A 17,847-nucleotide genomic window follows, 5' to 3' on the forward strand; every position below is an offset into this window, starting at 1 on the left:
AGCCATGGAAACTATCCCTTACAAATGCATGGGAAAAAATTCTCGGACACATTAGCAAAATTGCCATCGAAATTTATAACATTATACAAGAACGTATTCGCACATTTTATGGAAAAGAGTTGGAAGATATGGGTTGTGTTATGGACACTCTTCCTTTATGACATTGGAGGTTATAGTCAATCCTAACCAAATGGGCATGTTTCCCTAGAGGAGGTGAAGACCAAACTAAGATGGCATGGATAAATGAAATAAAACAAATGACAGCCCAAAAAAATGCAGCAACTACGAAGCCCCACTCAACTCCACACCAACACAAGACCCAAAAGAGAACTGACAATTTGGCTAGTTGGTAGTCGTTCTTGAGCACCTTCAAACCCAGCACACAATTAACAGCGCCACAGCATGCTTATTTACATCTCATGCTCATGCCAGTTTTCAACTGTTTCAAGATGTTGAAGTACTCTGAGCAATAGGATAATACCCTGCCGAGCAGAGAGGGTGGAACTTATATGCGGCTAAAGAAAAGCCAAGGATTCGCTCACCATGCCACGGATGCGTTTGTAATAATGAAGATTTATTGCAATGAAAGACTTGAGCAACAGTACATAAATTAATTTAATGGAATGCATGTAACGAAGCGTAATGAAGCAACCTGCAATGAACAAAGAATCGGTGACGACATGACTGCCACTCTTGACAAGCTTCAGAAGAACCCCTTGCAGTTCCCCTCTCCGCACTTGCATGCAATCCGGTGACCCGCCTCCGACCCTGAAAAAAAATTGTAGGCACACAAAAGCATGTCTTAGTCTGTAGAAATAAGGTATAAAAAGTAACCTTAGAAAAGTAATTGCGATCTGTATTTTCTGTAAATTGCTCGGAGCGTACCGGGCCTTCACCGCTTGCTAATTTATTTATTTATTATTTATTTATTAAAATACTCTCAAAGCCTGAAGGCGTTACAGAGAGGAGTGGTTACATTTCATACAATATTAGTTACAGCCGTTTCGAATGATGTAGGATGCGGAATGCTGGCGATGGAGGCGGGGAGGTGGTTCCAGTCGTCGCAGGTCTTGGGAATGAACGAGTAAGTAGGGGTTTGCGCGACACTGAGGAACCCCTACCTTGAACCTGTGATCGTTTCGTGCGGAGTTGTAGAATGGAGCAGAAATGAGAGCCTGTTTTAGAATGGGGTTAGTAAAGTAAATCTTATGAAGGAGGCACAAGCGCGCAATTTTCCTTGTAGCAGCAAGGTCACTAAGTTTAACGTGATGCTAGCGGTTCGTGAGTAGTTTGTGACAATGAATCGAGCAGCCTGGTTCTGAACAGCTTCCAAGGATGAAGACAACATCACCATATGAGGGTCCCAAATCGATGATGCATACTCTAATTTAGATCTAACAAGGGCTTTATATAGTAAGAGTTTTAAAGACACTGGAGCAAGAGCAAAATTACGGCGCAAGAAGCCAAGCATGCGGTTAGCATTATTGGCAACATAAATAATATGTTCATGCCATTGCAGATTAGTGGTAATGTGGACGCCAAGGTACTTATAAGAAGTTACAAAAGATAAATGTAGATTGTTAAGTTCGTACGGAAATAGCTCAGAAGGGTTATACTGCTTAGCGCTAGAAGAAACTCTCATTATTTTACATTTGTTAACGTTAAGTTGCATCAGCCAATTATTGCACCAAGAAGATGCGGTATTATTGTCACGTTGGATAGAGACGGAATCTTCCGGGTTAGTTATTTCACGATAAATCACGCAATCATCAGCAAAAAGTCTAATTGTAGAAGAAATAATGTTAGGAAGGTCATTAATATAAATTAGGAAGAGTAAGGGACCTAACATGGAACCTTGCGGCACCCCAGATGTTACGTGTTGCAACGGTGATGTACAATTGTTAGCACTTACATATTGTGTTCGCTTAGACAAAAAACTCTCTATCCACTTGAGTAAGCTGCTTGTTTGATTACCTTGTTTGATTGTTTGATTACCTTGTTTGATTACCTTGTTTGATGCATAATGCAATGAAACACTGTATAGAATGAAAACTTCTCATACACAGTAATTATTGTGCGCTTCTTTTCACAAACAGCCATGCTAAAGACCATGCACCGCACCTCGTTTTTAAAAGCAAGATAGTCCAGCCATTAGGCTGCCTTGACAAGTTAAAATTATGCATGGTAGCAGATTTCAAAAGAAACGAAACGATACTCAGCGGCAAAAGAGAGGGAACCCATATCTACGGCCATGCGTGCAGCAATTTATCAATGAAAAATTTCAAGCTCCAACCAGTGCTTGCACTACTTGTGCCTCGTGTGCCTGCACTGCAAGTCCTTTATTGTATATGAACAGGCACCTTCTCAGCTTGCTACTTCAATGGAGTTGCTCCTGCTTTCTAGACATGTTGCATATTTCTTTTAATCACTGATCAGTTACAGTTCATAGCACAGTCACTCACAAAAAAGAACAGCTTACAAATGAGAAAGGACTGTCTCTGGTGCAAGGCTGGGCTTAGCGTTTGTACAATACCCCTCAAATGTGCCACAAGCTTCCCACGTGTAAACCCTGAAAACAATAAGTATCTTTTAACTATTTGCACAGATTTATAGGTCAGAATAAGGCTTGTGAGTACATGGCTTGAGTGAATTACAGAGACTAGCTGTCTGTTGGCTATGCTTGCACTAAGGTACCTAATTATACGAGCCATTAGCACACCTATCCAGCACATCTTTCGCTTAATTTGCTTGCACTAAGTTGCCTAGTTATACAAGCCACAAGCACACCTATCCAGCATATGTTTCCCCCATTTGAAGAGAGTGCAACTGGTCACAGAATCAAAAAGAAGGTCAATAAACTTGGACTTCATAACAATTGTTGCCAAGTCTAGTCTCACTGCTTCACCATTCTGCCATAATCATTTTTTGCATAATCTGTCAAACCAGTTCTAATTATCGACCGCAAGTGTGTGAACAAAGTTTTTTTTTTCGCTATGCATATTCATACTTAGAAATATTCGGTTCAGTTTCTACTCTCAGTATTTCATTCACGACCCAGAATTTGACATATGCATACCTTACTACGTGTACATATGGACATGCACACACAAGTCCGCATGTGCATTTCATAAATGTAATAAAAGTTCGTGCATGTAGGCTATAAGTGTGACAACTGCCATTCTTCCTACCCAAACTTTGCTTCCCTACCATGTTAAAATAAAAATAAACAATTAGGAAAAGTTAACGAGGTGAAAATGAAAACCACACATCAATTGGAAACCATATTAACATTCTTTAAGTTACCGGTCCAACACCTTCCTGGTTTGTCTACCAGGGCAACTTTGCTCCCCGCTTTCACAGGTATCTGTGCACCAAGAGTAACCTACACTTGGGAGTGGTAGCTGTTGTGGTAGGTCACTTGGGGATACGGTCCTCCCCTGGGGAATATTTCCTTCACTTTCTTTCGTAACATTGCAAAAAAAGGAAAACCGCAGGGACACCCAACCTCTTTTTTATGAGGCAAGTATGCCTGAGCAACACCTCTCACTGAATTGTCACTCAGTTCCTCCTTTTTTTAACACACTGACCACCAAATTTCAGACCCCCCCAAGACTAACAACAGGTTTAACAGCGCATACCCACCAACCCTCCCCCGTGAGACGCGACAGCAGTTCAGTGACCGGCTAATACACTCTCATTTGCAAGCATAACACGTTGCAGCCAATGAGAATTTCGTGCCCAAATTTGGTTACGCATTTGCAGCAAATGGAAACTCTGTGCCAACTTTGTGATTACACACATTGGAGGTCAACGCATTTTTGTCCCGCTTTCCTTACACATCTAGCATCCTACACTGCTGGCTTACTTTTCTGTATGTGTGTAAGTACACACGCACACGAACGCACATGCACACACAAACACACCTACATGTAATCTAGGGCTTCATTGTAATAAAATAGCTTCAATTAAATCACTTTCATTTGAAATGATGATTTAAACTCAACAATCGTGTTTATATAACTCACCACCGACTATATGCAAATACCATTAATTAATAAAAATTTGCTTTATTTCCATCCCACCGACTTTGTTATAGCAAGCATTTACAGGCAAATGTGTTTTCTTTTACACATTCAAAGTAGGTTTTTTGAAATAAAGTTCTGAAAGACATCTCACACGTAGCAAAATAGATTGTACAGTTGCTCAGCCACCTTGTCAGTGGCATCTGTGGCAAGTATGGCTTTTTACGCACTCCGTTAAGCTCACAGCTTTTGAACCCATTTTGAATTGCTGCCATCATTCTGCATGTTTATGCATTGTTGCAGTGTTCACACATCACGTAGCAGAGATTGCAGCTACCGAAAAGCTTTTTTCATGCATTCCCAATAAGAGAAGCATTAAATCAACACTTTGCACCTTCAGAAAATTAGCACTCCATACATCCTGCCTACAGGCTATCATATTTATCTAGGTTTATCTATTTTTATTCCATTCTGTCACACTCCGTGCCTAAGCCATGGTGGAAAATATGCACGTGTCCTACTTCAATATAAAACTTGTTTGCTCTTTGCTGTTCCATGAATAGGCCCCCATCAGGCAGCAGAGAACGTAGCCTTAATATTTTACTAACACTGCAAATGAAATGGGTTTAGAGCGATAAATTTCTAGCACTTTTAACTGTTGTATTTGATGTGCACTCAAAATGTCACTGTGCAGTCACTTGCTGCTTAATTACCAAGTAGATACGAAAGTGTGCTAACAAGCATCACAAGACAGCAAGCATGACTACACCACATCGACCTCTCAGTGCCGGGCAAGCAAAGCCATTTCCAATATCCATGCTGTACCACAGCTGCATGCATAGGCTTCAATTGCCACCCCCTGCCAGTGTAATTAAAGAACTACGTTCCACACAGTAGGGTTTTCAGACTATCAAGCGGCAAGGGGAGGAGTGCGCAGACCAAAACACATTAGCTTTTAAATGCTGTAAACCGTAAATTGTATGCTGATGCATCCTACAGAGGCCTGTCACCACCTCAAGAGCTTACTATCCTACACTACCTCCTGATGACTCCGAAAAAAATAGCAGAGTAAATAATTATGTGCTTTCATTTTTGTACGCTGTTTTATTCCATGTAACAGATGTAGTGACATCTCTGATATGCAGTATCATTAACTACTGATGGCATTTACATAGTACCTGAACTGTGCTACAAGTTGGCAGAGGGTGATTCAGGACCACTTTTATACTACAGTCGACTCCCATTATTACGAAGGCAACATGGGCTGAAAAATCCTTCAAAATTACGTGAACTTTCAACTAAATAAAAAGAACAAGAACAGCATTTTCACTAGTGCACAATAAATCTCCCTCCTTGATTTCATTCACAATCTCAACTTTTGTTGCCAAGTCAAGTGTACAACACGAGTTGTCGTGACAGTAAAGACTTGTCGCTGAATTCCAAGCCTGAAGCATCTGCAACACACACTGCTCACAGCACTGTACACAACAAAGGTTGAGTACCTCAAAAGAGAGAGCTCTGTCTACTTGCAAGTTTACACTGGCATAACATTTTACCAAATGTGCATAGCCTATTTCAGTGGTGGCAACATCAGTGCAAAACAGCACTGTTTTCAAGCTTGAAAATTTTGAATTTCACCCAGAATTCATGGTAACCTCGAAGCGTTTAATTCGAAATTCCTTGCAATTATCAATGTAATGAGTGTTACCTTTGACTGGATTGCATGTGAAATTTCCGGTATCAGCCCATCACTCCTAACTGACCGAAAATTCCGATTAGGCAGCTTCGAATTATCGAGAGCCGACCATGTTGTTTTTCTTTTTTTCATGAACTCATACTCTGTTTAATACTAATTTTTACCCAATACTAACCCATGCTGGTTATGTTGTAGTCGTAGGTCAACTCTTCATTGATGGGGATGTCTCGCCTCGCAAAGAAAGCAATCCGCGGCATGCTGAGTATTAGGTTGTCCACCCAAACGTGGCACGAGACCATGTTGGGGTTGCACTGCAAAGCCAGAAGTGGGCCGACATTCTAAGCTTTCTCCTCGCAAGTAAAATCCACACCTATTTTTCCATTCCACTGGTAACTATAGAGTGGGAAAATGTCATACCGTAAGCGAGGGATTCAGTCGAAATAAAAAACGATTATACGAAAAAAACTGCAGTGATGTCAAACACCATTGGCAACCTTTTGATTAACTAAAGCCCCGCTGCCTGCAGGGGGTAGGTAACATGACAGGAGTGACCCACAAATGACCCTTCCCCTTCTCCCTCTGAGACTTTGTGTCCCAATCCAGATGACTCAGTACTCATTTTAGCACTCAACACTTTCCGTGCATTTAAAGAAGTCATGAAGCCAAAGTCCAACTTTTCTGTTCCATCTGACAGGACTCCATCCCGGACTCCGGATGGCTCTGGTCTCTATTCTTCCATAAGCCTATTCGAACACATTCAGCTTCGTTTTTGACAAGAAAGACATTTGCAGCAAACACATGAAAAATATGAAAAACTGTCCAATTTCACACTATAGTGATGTATTTGGGCACAAGTGATCTGACATGGACCAGTTATAAAAGCGATCATTGTGTAAACTGCACGTCAACAATCTATGCAATCGAATGAAACTAGAGGCCCCACTACAATCTCCCAGTCATACTTCTTTGCGGTGGCTTAGGTTGACGGCCACCAATCGCACAAACAAGATTCTGCAACGACGTAGAGATATTGCCACAGAGTGGCTGGGGAGTTGCCACTACTCCACCTGTCATCCTCAATATCTTCATTGTTGGTAAGAAGTTTGCATAAAATTGGTAGCACTGCTGTTGGAACAAAGGAATCTTTTTAAAGAACCAAACTTGTAATTTGTCTACATAGCCCCTTTTAAGGGCAACCCAGTCTGGTACCAGAAGAGCTTACGTCTACATGGGAAACAGCATCCAGCAATTGTACAAAGTGCTAGGCACAGGTTTAACGACGCACCACTGTGAACACCAGTTGCCAGCAACAAGACGTTAGACACTCATGGCCACTCATTCAAGCCCAAGCCTACAAACTATATCCCATCTCACTAGACTAAGAGGGAACATTGAACGCAATTATCCGATGCACAGGTACAATATAAACCTGTGGTAATAGTGTGGATGGCAACATTCTAATAACCCCTAACTGTTACTTTTCTTGCTGGATAATTTTCCATCCGCTTTCTACCTCGCTCCCAGTTACTGAAAGCCTAACATACATAACAGCAGTAACAACAATAAACCTTGTCTGTCCATGTGCAAATATCAGCTCAGCTGAAACCTAGTTTCTACGGCCTTTGAATTATTTCGGTGATACTTTTATCAATTGAGCTTCGCCACGATGAAATGTCATCTCGCCCTTATATGTTATCACAGTGTGGGGCGTACAAGAAAAAAGTAGGTACATAGTGCCTGCCATACGATAAATTTTAGCATTTGTCAAAAGTCACCTGAAATTTAGAGTATATGACACTGCATTGTAACAGCAAGTCATCTCACAGATCTGAGAACTAGTTCCCTTCACTAAGGCAAAAAGGGGAAACTGAAATTGGTGGCTGTAATGAAGCACCAGCGACTAAAATCAGTTGAAGTCAACCACTCAATCCAGCTGTACCATGTTCCTCAATAAACAGAATGCTCTGCCTTATTTATTAAAACACATACAGTAAAAGCTCGTTAATTCGAACTCGAAAGTGATCATTAAATGGTTCGAATTAAGCAGAGTCGAATTATCGGGAGGGCACTACAATGAATGGACACCGCACCACACTGCGCGGGCAGAACACAAAGCAACCACCTCTGGGCTCGTTGTCGTGAATTATGTGCTCTTATACACTTCTTGTCCACGCCACGTGATCACAAACGCAGGCCAGTGACCGCGGCACAACGAAAACCTGCAACGGCATTCGCTGGAGCACTGAGGCCGGCGGCGCGGTGGCCGCTGCGGAAGCAAAATAAGCCTTCTTGCCGTTGCAGAAGCGTAGGGCGCGCGCCACGCTGTCGTTTTTCTGTTTCGTTCTTTTGCATCTCAAGTTAATATGATTTGGTTTGGGTTTGCAACACATTGTAATCACTCTGGGCCAACTTCTTTGGCGAGAAGTGATGGAAACCAGGGGATTCCAGTTCGAATTAACCATTCCGGATACCTACGCGTTCACATTATCGCGATTTTTCCTCCGTTGGAATGTACATGGCTGTGCCGGGACCAGGGTGTCAGTTCGAATTAACCGTAAGTTCGAATTAACCGAGTTCGAATTACCGAGCTTTTACTGTACAGTCACACTTCAAACAGCTGAGCAGAAGCTAAGTGTACACTTGTTTGTAATAGTCTTTGCTTAGAGCAACACTTCACCAACAGTGACAGGATGTTTACATGCTTGAGAACTGCAAAATGCGCAGGCCACATCCAGCAAACCAGAGAGAGGGGTACAATTACTGAGTAGTTGATGAAGCGGCCAACATTTCCGAAGGAACCAGCGTCGACTGTGTAGTCATCATCTGATCCATGGCACCCAAGAGCAAACAGGTATGTACTGCCAGCAGCGAGATACTGCTTGGCACGATCTTCGGCATCCTTTTCAGAAATAACCTGCACAGCACAGAGGTAAGTGGCTTTTTCGATTACCAATTCCCCAAATCCCATTCACTGTAGTTTACTCGTAGTTCATTAGGTGTACCTAAATTATTGCGTCCAGTTTATGTAAAGTGGATGGACCGGAAAGCCTATAATTGCAAACTGCAAGCAGATGGGTTGGCATGAAGGAGACATACTCACTTGACCAATGTATTCCATTACAAAGGTGCCCTTTGGAATCCGTCGGTTGGTCCGCACCCCCCAGCCGCGTCCATCCGGAGTCTTGAAGATAGTCAATGGGATCTGGTGAAAACGAAATGAAAATATTAATCTTTGCACGAAGGGAAGATGTAAAAAGTAAGCTGGTTCTCCTAGCTCCACCACACAATAGAATATATGTATCCAGCAAAAGCAGACTGCTGGACCATGTTGTTATCATTTGAATAAAGTTTGCAGGCAACAAACAAAAAAAATCAGCTCAAGTCTAGCATATGGTGCTAGATGTGGATTGAGCTTGACCCCAATTCTTTTACGAGATGCTTAAAAATTGCAATAAACTTTGTTGTTAGTGTCGTGTCTTATGAACCTAATAGCTACAAACCACTTTACCACTCACCCACTAGACGACTAAGTGCCGACAGAAACTAGTTTTTACAAGAACTTTCTGAATGAAGCTTAGCATGCAACCACACAATTTTTGCCTAGTAAACATAATCATTAAAAGATATTACATAACCTAACTGTCAGTTTCGTTAAGCCCAAAGGCTCACCAGACTAGCTTAAAGCCACTCGACATCTGCCGGAGTTTGTGGATTACCAGCACCCTGGCCCATATGAGCAAGCAAAGCTACATTTTCCATTAAACTTATCGGCTGTCGCTGTAAAAACCTGAATTCTGTATACAAAAATCCGTACACGAGTGCTAGCCATTCCAGACAGAAAGCGTGTGCAGCTGCTAGGAATGGCTCCGATTGGCTTCTACTGCAATGCCATGCTCTAGACCTATCCTGACAGTGGTATTCACAAAAAAATGATCTAGTGAAGATAATTAGGCAGTAAGCTGCAAACTTCTAAATAATGGGTTCCAAGAGTTCCTTTCAGTTTTAGTATTTCCTTTGATGGCTTTTCATTTCTTCCTTAAATAACACTGATGAAACTTCTGTTTGTGTTTGCATTGCATATACAGGCTCAAATAACGCATTTTTTGTTGTTAAGGCGGTTGATAAAGCAGTATTTATTTTTTATAAAGCCTGAAAGAAGAAAAAATACCATACAACATTTGCAGTGGTCACAACTGCAGCAGTGACCCGAAATGTGTAGTTGTCTTATGATGTTATTGGACGAGGTGCAAGGTTTTAATATTCATGCATACACACCCACACAATATTTTTCTTGAGGAACTTTAGTAATATACAAGCGTATGTGTTGGAATCTGGTAGTAATTAATTTTGGGGGAGCTGTTAAAACCAGGTTCGATTTCAGTTCCTTGCAACACATCCATGGCTTCCAAAATTACCTGTGAATATGCCTTAGCACTACTTCAAGAACCGCCCTATCCCGTTCCCATGTTGTGCTTCAAAATTTGGCAGCATGAACCTAACAACAATTTTAGTGAGCAAGTATTGTTCCATGCAGTGATGAAGGACAAAGTGTACACAGTGCTGAATGCCCTCCCCACCACCGGCGATTCAGAACCGGGAGGTGTTTCTCTTGCACCTTCGAAAATCGTTTGTCCCCTCTCTGCAGTACCCAAGGCACGTGGACTCAAGGCCGACAGTTGGCCAACTAAAAGACAAGAAACCCCACCAGGGATTCAAACCCAAATAGTCAGAGAATTACTTAGTGATGTATACCACTGAGCTACGCCAACATATAGGGCTCGCCGCAATAAATATACATGGTATGCTGAGGTATACCCTGCCACGCTGTATACTGCCTATTTGCATTCCAGTATTCCGAGCTACTAATTGGAGCATTTCTTGAATAATGCTAGTGAATTAAGGTTCACCCTAGCCCTCTCAAATGTCTGAGTAGCCGCGATTGCATTCCTCCTGGAAGAAAAGCGATCGCAAACGTGTGGTCGTGCTGCTGGCCGGTGTGCTAGTTCACCTTACAAGAAAGTGCTCCTCGTACCTTGGTTTAACGCTTTACGATTCCTTATTACCTAGATTGACATCCATGACTCTTTTCTTGCCTTTAATTGGCCTTAGATTTTCTGCTACCATATCAGCTGCACAGGCGTATGCAGCTTACAGCTCCAGTGAAGCTAAGTCAGCAAAGCGTCGTAACCCAATATACAGTTTGAATGTGCACTAGTGCAGAGCTACTTTGATTTTGACTTTACTCAGCTTGATACAGTCTACAAACTAACAAAATCAAGCCACATCGTTCCGAGTACAAATCTTGTCGAGGCTCAGTTTTAACTCTTCTTGGTCCATTGTAGGGCCCTGCCTAAACACGCAACATGACCGTAGCGGTCCGCTGTCGGGCAGGGGCTGTGAAGTTCTGTTGTCTTTGCAGCAGAAGCATGGTCACGGTCAAAACACTCGGTCATCATGTGAAAACCACTGCAGTTGTCGTCGTGTGCAATCGCAGCCTACCTGGGATCCCCGCTGCAACACCCTGTTTGGGCAGCTGTCATCACACTTGCATTTCTTGTTGCACTCGAATATGGCACTTCCTTTGGGGATGGCCAGGCAGCATTTGGCGGTGTACCCAAATTGCACACCATTGTTCGCCGAGCAACAACCCTTTTTGTTCGCATAGCAGTCTGCACAGTCACACCCAATGGGGGGATCGCTCGAGAAGAGCACACCAGGTCCCGGCAACAGCTCCTGAACAGGCAGTAAGACAGGCAGTGTGAAGAGCCAGCTAATTCCATGCTACATAGCTTGCGCCTCCATAAACAACCGTCTTATAAATGCACCTATGGCTGAATTACATTTTTTAATAGTTTAACTTAAAGGTCACTCCTGTCTTAGAACTTTTAGCATTGGTACAGCGATGCTTTTTTTCAGTAAATAAATAAAGCTGCAATTCTTCCTCCTATTCCCGATCCATTTTTACATGCGAAGAGCATATGGCAAAGAAACAAACAGGTGGCGATACCACTTACATGCCTTTTGTATCTCCTGCACTAATAAACTGCTGTTGCTACTGAGAATGGTACGTGTGACTTCCTTTCAACTCGTATTCATTTGTATATCCTCACTGCACAATGCATTCACCCCATCTACATCTGTTTCTATGCACTGTATTCATTCACTGGCTTTCTTTTCCTAAATGTGCCAACTGACCAAGTTCTTGAGATGCCTGCCCTCTGCAAATGTGCCAGGCCACACATGAAGCTACACTGTCAAGCTTTTGGGCTGACTGGGCATGTGTGCCTGTAAGGGCACCTTAGCCACTATATGGCCCCAGCAAGTGTCAGAGTAGCAAATTCCTCAATACGACCACCAATAGCAAGCACTGACGTGCGAAAGTCTGTAACAGCCAGCTCGCACACGTATGACAGGAGCACCGCCTAGGCCAGCCTGCCCAGCAACTCCCGCAAGCTTACCCCAAGGTAGTTTAAATCGGCAGGAGGCGGCTCCAGATCAACGCTGTTCTCAACGAAGAGCAAAGGCTTGTCAGGGTCGCCGCCAGAGGCTGCTCGGATGTAGGTTTGCCATGTTTTGATGAATTCGGCCAGTTTCTGCCGCTCCAGCACTTGGTCTACGAGGGTCTCCCACGACCCAAACACACTCACGGCTTTTTCTGCCGACATCTTCAGGACCTGCGGCGACCCAGCACAAAACATATGTCTTTGCGCTTGGCACTGCAGCAAATATGTAATCACCACTTTCACTACCAGTGTGGATGACAATCCGTGGGGCAATTCTTCCCCACCAATCATCCCCCTTCCTGCATGCGTAATTTTGTTTCCGCCACGAGTTCCACTCTGGAAAGCAGTGACAAGCTGTAGCTATAGTGGTGCAGCGACCTATGTCGGTCCGTAAAGCGCAAGCAGCACAATACTGCTGCCCCATGTTTCACAGGAAGGCTTTCAGGCCAATTTTGCAGCATGTGCTATTTCTGCAAAATAGAGTGCGTGCTTATTTAACCTAAACTCGAAGCCCTCAGCAAAGCTCGGATTCTGTGCATGTACAATAATGATGGCCCAGCTGTATAAGGAACCTAACTGTTGGGTTTCCCTGCTTTAAGGGGGACTCACCTGATCCTACCCCAATGGGGTTTACTGATTCAAGGGCCACGGGCTCAAACAGCGTCTTGAACCAACCCGAAAGGTCCCAAAAACTAATACAAACATTGCTAATGGCCTAGATGTTTTGTATTGAAAGTATATCACTTTTGTGCCGAAATTATAAATTTGAAACATTTTCGTTTGCTTCGTTTTCACAAGATGGCACTAGCTGCCTAGCAAGCGGGAGTTTTATTTTTTATTTCAGTGAACAAATGATATATATTCCTATGCATTTGAAAAACTTTCCCACTAGTGCCGATGGCTTTTTAGGGCCGTGGGTAATTAAGTAGCAAGTCCCATAGAAATGTTAACAGGTGAGTCCCACTTAAAGTATCTACTGCTTCCTCAACCTACCCATGTTTTTGTCGCCAGGAAGTCCAGAACGAGGTGCAAAATTGCTGCTGGCTGCACACCTGCCACATTTCTACACAGAACAAGAACACACCAGAAAAGAGGCACAGAAACTCTTTGACGGATGAATCCGGAACATTCAAACATAAACGAAGGGGGAGGCTGCGGCTGGATAGGAACTGTTTGAGAGTGATTGGAAGAGGGTCCTTTTCATCCAGAGAGGGTTCTTACCATCCTGAAGAAGTTACAGCCAGCTGATCCTTTCCTGGTTCGTAGTTTTATGAGATGGCTAAAGTGTTAGAACACAGCATTCCGGAATACACTTCACCCTTTGCGACTGACAACGAAGACCTTGGCTACAGTTTACTGCATGATGGAATCTTTAAAGCAGTTTGAGAACTTGTTGAAGAACATGGCGAAGTACACTTTTAGAACCAGACTGGAATAATAATGAACACTTCATCGAGCTTCCTCGTTTCGACCTGCAGTCTACAGTTCTGCTCGTCTTGTCCTCTGTCTTCGTCTAATGCGCAGACTTATTCATTCATGCATCCCGAACCAACTAGCCAGCAACCAAGTCATTAGGTTCTTTTCAGCAATGAATAAGTAATTCCTAGTAGTGGCAATAAAGAGACTAACACTTACAGGAATGTGACAGAGTACCACAGAGAAGAATTCTGTAAGGCTGAACCCTGTTAAGTAGAATCGGTGGGTATCCCACTGTGTGAACATTTATTCATTTTCCGACAGTGGTAGCACAAGAAAATTCTCTTAACCGTGACCATTTTGGAACTACAGACACCTAGATGAACAAAATTCGATGCTGTCCTACCAATCAGCCTTTTGGAGGTAACACCAATGATCGAAACTAGCACTTTTTCATAGCCTACCCTCTCAGCCAAGGAGGAACAGAGGCAGAAAAAATAAAATCTTTGAAGAGGCGACAGTGGGCCTTCAAGTGGCACCCGCAAATTAGAATTCAGCAAAAACGAAGGCTTTATGAACAAAACTTCTTGGCTATGAGGCACGCCACAATGGAGGGACCCAAAATCAGTTTGGGGCCTGCTTAGCATGCTTAAGATTTCACACATGAGCTGCTTCGTTTCACGCCTGCATAAGCAAAGTAGCTGTGGTACCAGGGACTTAAAGCCCCAACCTTCTGCGCAGTATTTCCATATGTCAGCCCCGAACCCGCCATGGCTACTAAGCTGCACAAGGGCTGAAAACGTAGCTCCCACTGCATTGCACACATCCTAGTTTAATGCAATACCTGTGGCGCCACCTATCACTTCTGCTTTATTCACTATTGTGCAATCTTTCATCCATTAGGCCTATCGTAGCCATGAGTTTGGACACTTAAGCCAAATTTGATTAGCCATTTCTGTCATTGCTTTAAGTCGAGTGTAACAGGAGTTTTCTTAGTAGCGCAGTGAACAGCAGCATAAAACTTGCCATTCAGGTCCTCCTAGCAGAAGCCGTAGACGCTTTCATCCCAACCCTAGGAAGCCACCAAAGGAAGCTTGCAATCTTGAGTGATAGCACAACTAAAGCATGGCCCTCATATGCACCTACGCACCAGAAATGAACCACCCGGCAACAGCTTGAGATGCAGAACTAGTATGAATCAATGCAGAAGCAAACAACCAGTGTACAAATTAAACAACATTTAACCTAATTTCAAATACATTTATTACAGTATGCGTGAGCTGTTTGCCAAGACTACATATGGGCCTTAGCTAACTGTTGCTTATCGCGACCTAAGAAAACATTGGGAACTTCCAGAATTGAGCTCATTGTACAGAATGCACATCGTTAAAGAAATGTTTTAATTCTTATCATCGTAACATTCGTATCAGGTGCAAGTGTACCATTCAGGTTTTACAGCACAAACAATTTTTTTTCTAACATTACATTTCTGAAATTCGAGGAAAAATTTTAAAAATCACGATACGAGCATACGTTCATAAATTTTACAGAAAATTTGAGAGTTGGAAGGTGTGGTGTCTGCTCGCTTACACACACCAAGCAAACAACAGCTCACAAGCTGGTACGCAATGCTGTTCGTGGCAGCCAGCTGTGGCACCGAGTATTCCGAAATTTTCACTAATGGGCAAAATGTGGCAGTAATTGAGAAAGAACACAACTTGGATTGCCCGAACAAGCTAATTTATTTCTAAAGCCATTACATTTATTAACTTGGGTGTTAATGGCCATGCCTTTATGTGTGCACTGGTAGCACAGGTTGTCAGCTTACACTTCACACTACCACTAACACATGCAATTATGTGCGAAATATTAGACCACTTTGCCATTGTGGGAGATCAGGCAGATGTCATAGCAAGGCCCTCATACAGCTTTGTATGGTACAAAACAGCAACTATGAAACTGGGCAAACAAGAAAGTACCACTTCTCCAAGGTGCAGGATTGGTCAGAAATATCACGATGGCACTAGTACTTGCAACAATGAAGGCAATGCGAAAAATGCCCTGAGAGGGCAAGCAATGTCAAATGACATTAGGTGGCCCTGTATGGCAGCACCCAGACCCTGTTCTGCAGACGGTCTTAGTGACAAGATCTGTTGTGCCATGGTACGCTCCTCTATTTCCAAGTTTGCTTAATCCAGGATTCTTCTACGGCAATGTCTCCTCCCACTGCAGCCCATCCCAACAGCAAAGGAGGAGAGTGATAGAGAAGGAGCGGAGAGGCCACACCTGATATGAAGAGGACGCAAGGTTGAAAGAAAATGGCTATGTCCATCTGCTAGTCGCTTTTCTTCCCCATTTTGTCTTACTATTTGCCGATAAAAACATTTGAAGTGCTCAGCTTATGAACTCTATGGCAGTTGCCATAAAAATCTAAAAGCATGCATACAGATTTTCCCCTTTTCATCAGAAAACTTTAATCGGCCCTTCCACTCTGAAGCACACCAGCGAAGTTGTGTGTTGGTCTAAATGATTATATAGGTATATGCCTTTAAAGAATCAAGACAAAAAGTACGCTCAAGAACTGCTCATAAGGTGAATGTTTATGATGGTTTTTACACCAACACAGTTGCTATGGCGATGCATACCTTAACACCGCAAACGAGCACCGCATTGAAAAAATGGGTGACCAATCACTTGGCACTTGCGACGAGCACACTAGGATGAATAATGGGTAATCCATCATAGGTTTCGGCTTCTCTGCTAATGAACCTTCAAGACTAAACTCGTTCGCACTAGCTCTGGAGTTGTTTTTTTATAGACTCGACGGTGTACACGCACGGTTGCAAAAAAATTTGCCTAGGTAGCCATACACCTTCACTATAAAAGCAACCACCATGACCTTGCCTTGAACAAGATACACTGACCAGTACCAAGGAAGCCTTATTGGCAAACAAAAGAAACTTGACAACGCACCTCTTTTCGCATGTCGATGAGCTTTTGCTTTTTAACGAAGCCGTTCTTTGGCAAAGTGAATCCAGTCAGCTTGGCCAGTGTAACAATGTCAGGATTTTCAGGGTTTCTGGCGATACGGATGGCTTTCTTCACCAAGACGAGCCAGTAGCTACGTTTGACAAAAATGGTGAGATGGGCAGAGAGAGAGGAAACGAACTGGTGAGGTAGAAGGCACTGTCGTGTAGAAGACTAAACACAGCAGAGACAATAAGTAATAGCACATATACTGACCTGTTAAACCACTTATAGGATGTTTGGTGTGTGATCACATGGCATGCATGCATTTTTCAGAACTAAATGAATGCAAAAAAAAACGAGTGCTTGGTAAAGGCAAACTGGGAGCAAAGGCAAAAAAGTTCAGCAAAAGGTGACTTTTTGCCTCTAGAGCTTTTTTTTTATCTGTAAACTTTCGCCTTCAGGGAACATAAATTTTTGCCATATTAATTTACAACACCGACAGCATTAAAAATTGGTGGATTTTGATCATGTGTGTCACCATGCGATCAGGGCATCGACAAAACTAATGCCTTTCCTTTAATTTCCAGGCACAATTGGTTCATATCCAAATGGCAGTTTTGCCTGAATTCAAAGCAAACTTTTATAAACTATTTTGTTCACTGGAGTCATTTTTGTACTCTACGTTTATCAGATATCAGTGATATTCATGTACTAGAACAAAAGGTTCCAAACAAGACAACACTGAAACTCAAATCAAACATGACTGCAAAATCTAATGAAAATGATCTATATCCACCCCTAACTAGAGCAGGCCTATGAGATAATTGCGCTTGAGTTACCATTAAAACAACTTCAAAAAAAAAGTATTATTCTCTTATACACTCATATTCCAGCTGTGGACACTACCAAAAAGAGCTTAACAAAAACCATAGACAATATGCACAAGTTTCAGACACTGATAACTTGTAAGTTGTAAAGTTGTCTTTGTAAACATAAAATGCATCAAGCTTTAAAAAAGAGTGAACAAGTCTTTCCCTTTCAAATGTCATTCTATTGAATCATATGTAAAGTGCAGAATGCTGTGGCTATTTTTTTCGGCAATATAGCAAAGCTTGGTGTTGAGCTAGTATGTGGGACAATATGAAAGCTAATATAAAAACAAGAGCAAAAGAAATGTACACTTCATCATGATACAGTGCGGTCTCTTCCCGAAGAAGTGTGCATTTATACTTTAGTGTCC

The 17,847-nt window shown here is 42.6% G+C and overlaps 1 protein-coding gene across 6 annotated transcripts in view; it reads right to left on the reverse strand.

The window, feature by feature from the left end:
- Window positions 1-556: 556 nt before the first annotated feature.
- Window positions 557-17,847, reverse strand: part of LOC144158574 (histone-lysine N-methyltransferase SUV39H2-like) — a 60,338-nt gene continuing 43,047 nt past the window's right edge. For 4 of the 6 annotated variants that reach the window (XM_077689539.1, XM_077689543.1, XM_077689540.1 and 1 more), the window contains 7 exons: window positions 16,611-16,758; window positions 12,177-12,392; window positions 11,218-11,451; window positions 8,819-8,920; window positions 8,480-8,632; window positions 5,894-6,029; window positions 560-768 (listed from right to left, as the gene is read on the reverse strand). In XM_077689539.1, the coding sequence (XP_077545665.1) occupies window positions 704-768; window positions 5,894-6,029; window positions 8,480-8,632; window positions 8,819-8,920; window positions 11,218-11,451; window positions 12,177-12,392; window positions 16,611-16,758 (1,054 nt within the window). In that variant the 3' untranslated portion in view covers window positions 560-703. Of the gene's footprint in view, window positions 769-5,888; window positions 6,030-8,479; window positions 8,633-8,818; window positions 8,921-11,217; window positions 11,452-12,176; window positions 12,393-16,610; window positions 16,759-17,847 lie in introns of those variants that run through there. The other 2 variants (XM_077689541.1, XM_077689542.1) reach the window with 2 other exon arrangements.

The sequence above is a fragment of the Haemaphysalis longicornis genome, unplaced genomic scaffold (genome assembly GCF_048455015.1).
Source record: "Haemaphysalis longicornis isolate Haplotype H1 unplaced genomic scaffold, Haemaphysalis longicornis Haplotype H1 scaffold_10, whole genome shotgun sequence".
Taxonomy (NCBI): domain Eukaryota; kingdom Metazoa; phylum Arthropoda; class Arachnida; order Ixodida; family Ixodidae; genus Haemaphysalis; species Haemaphysalis longicornis.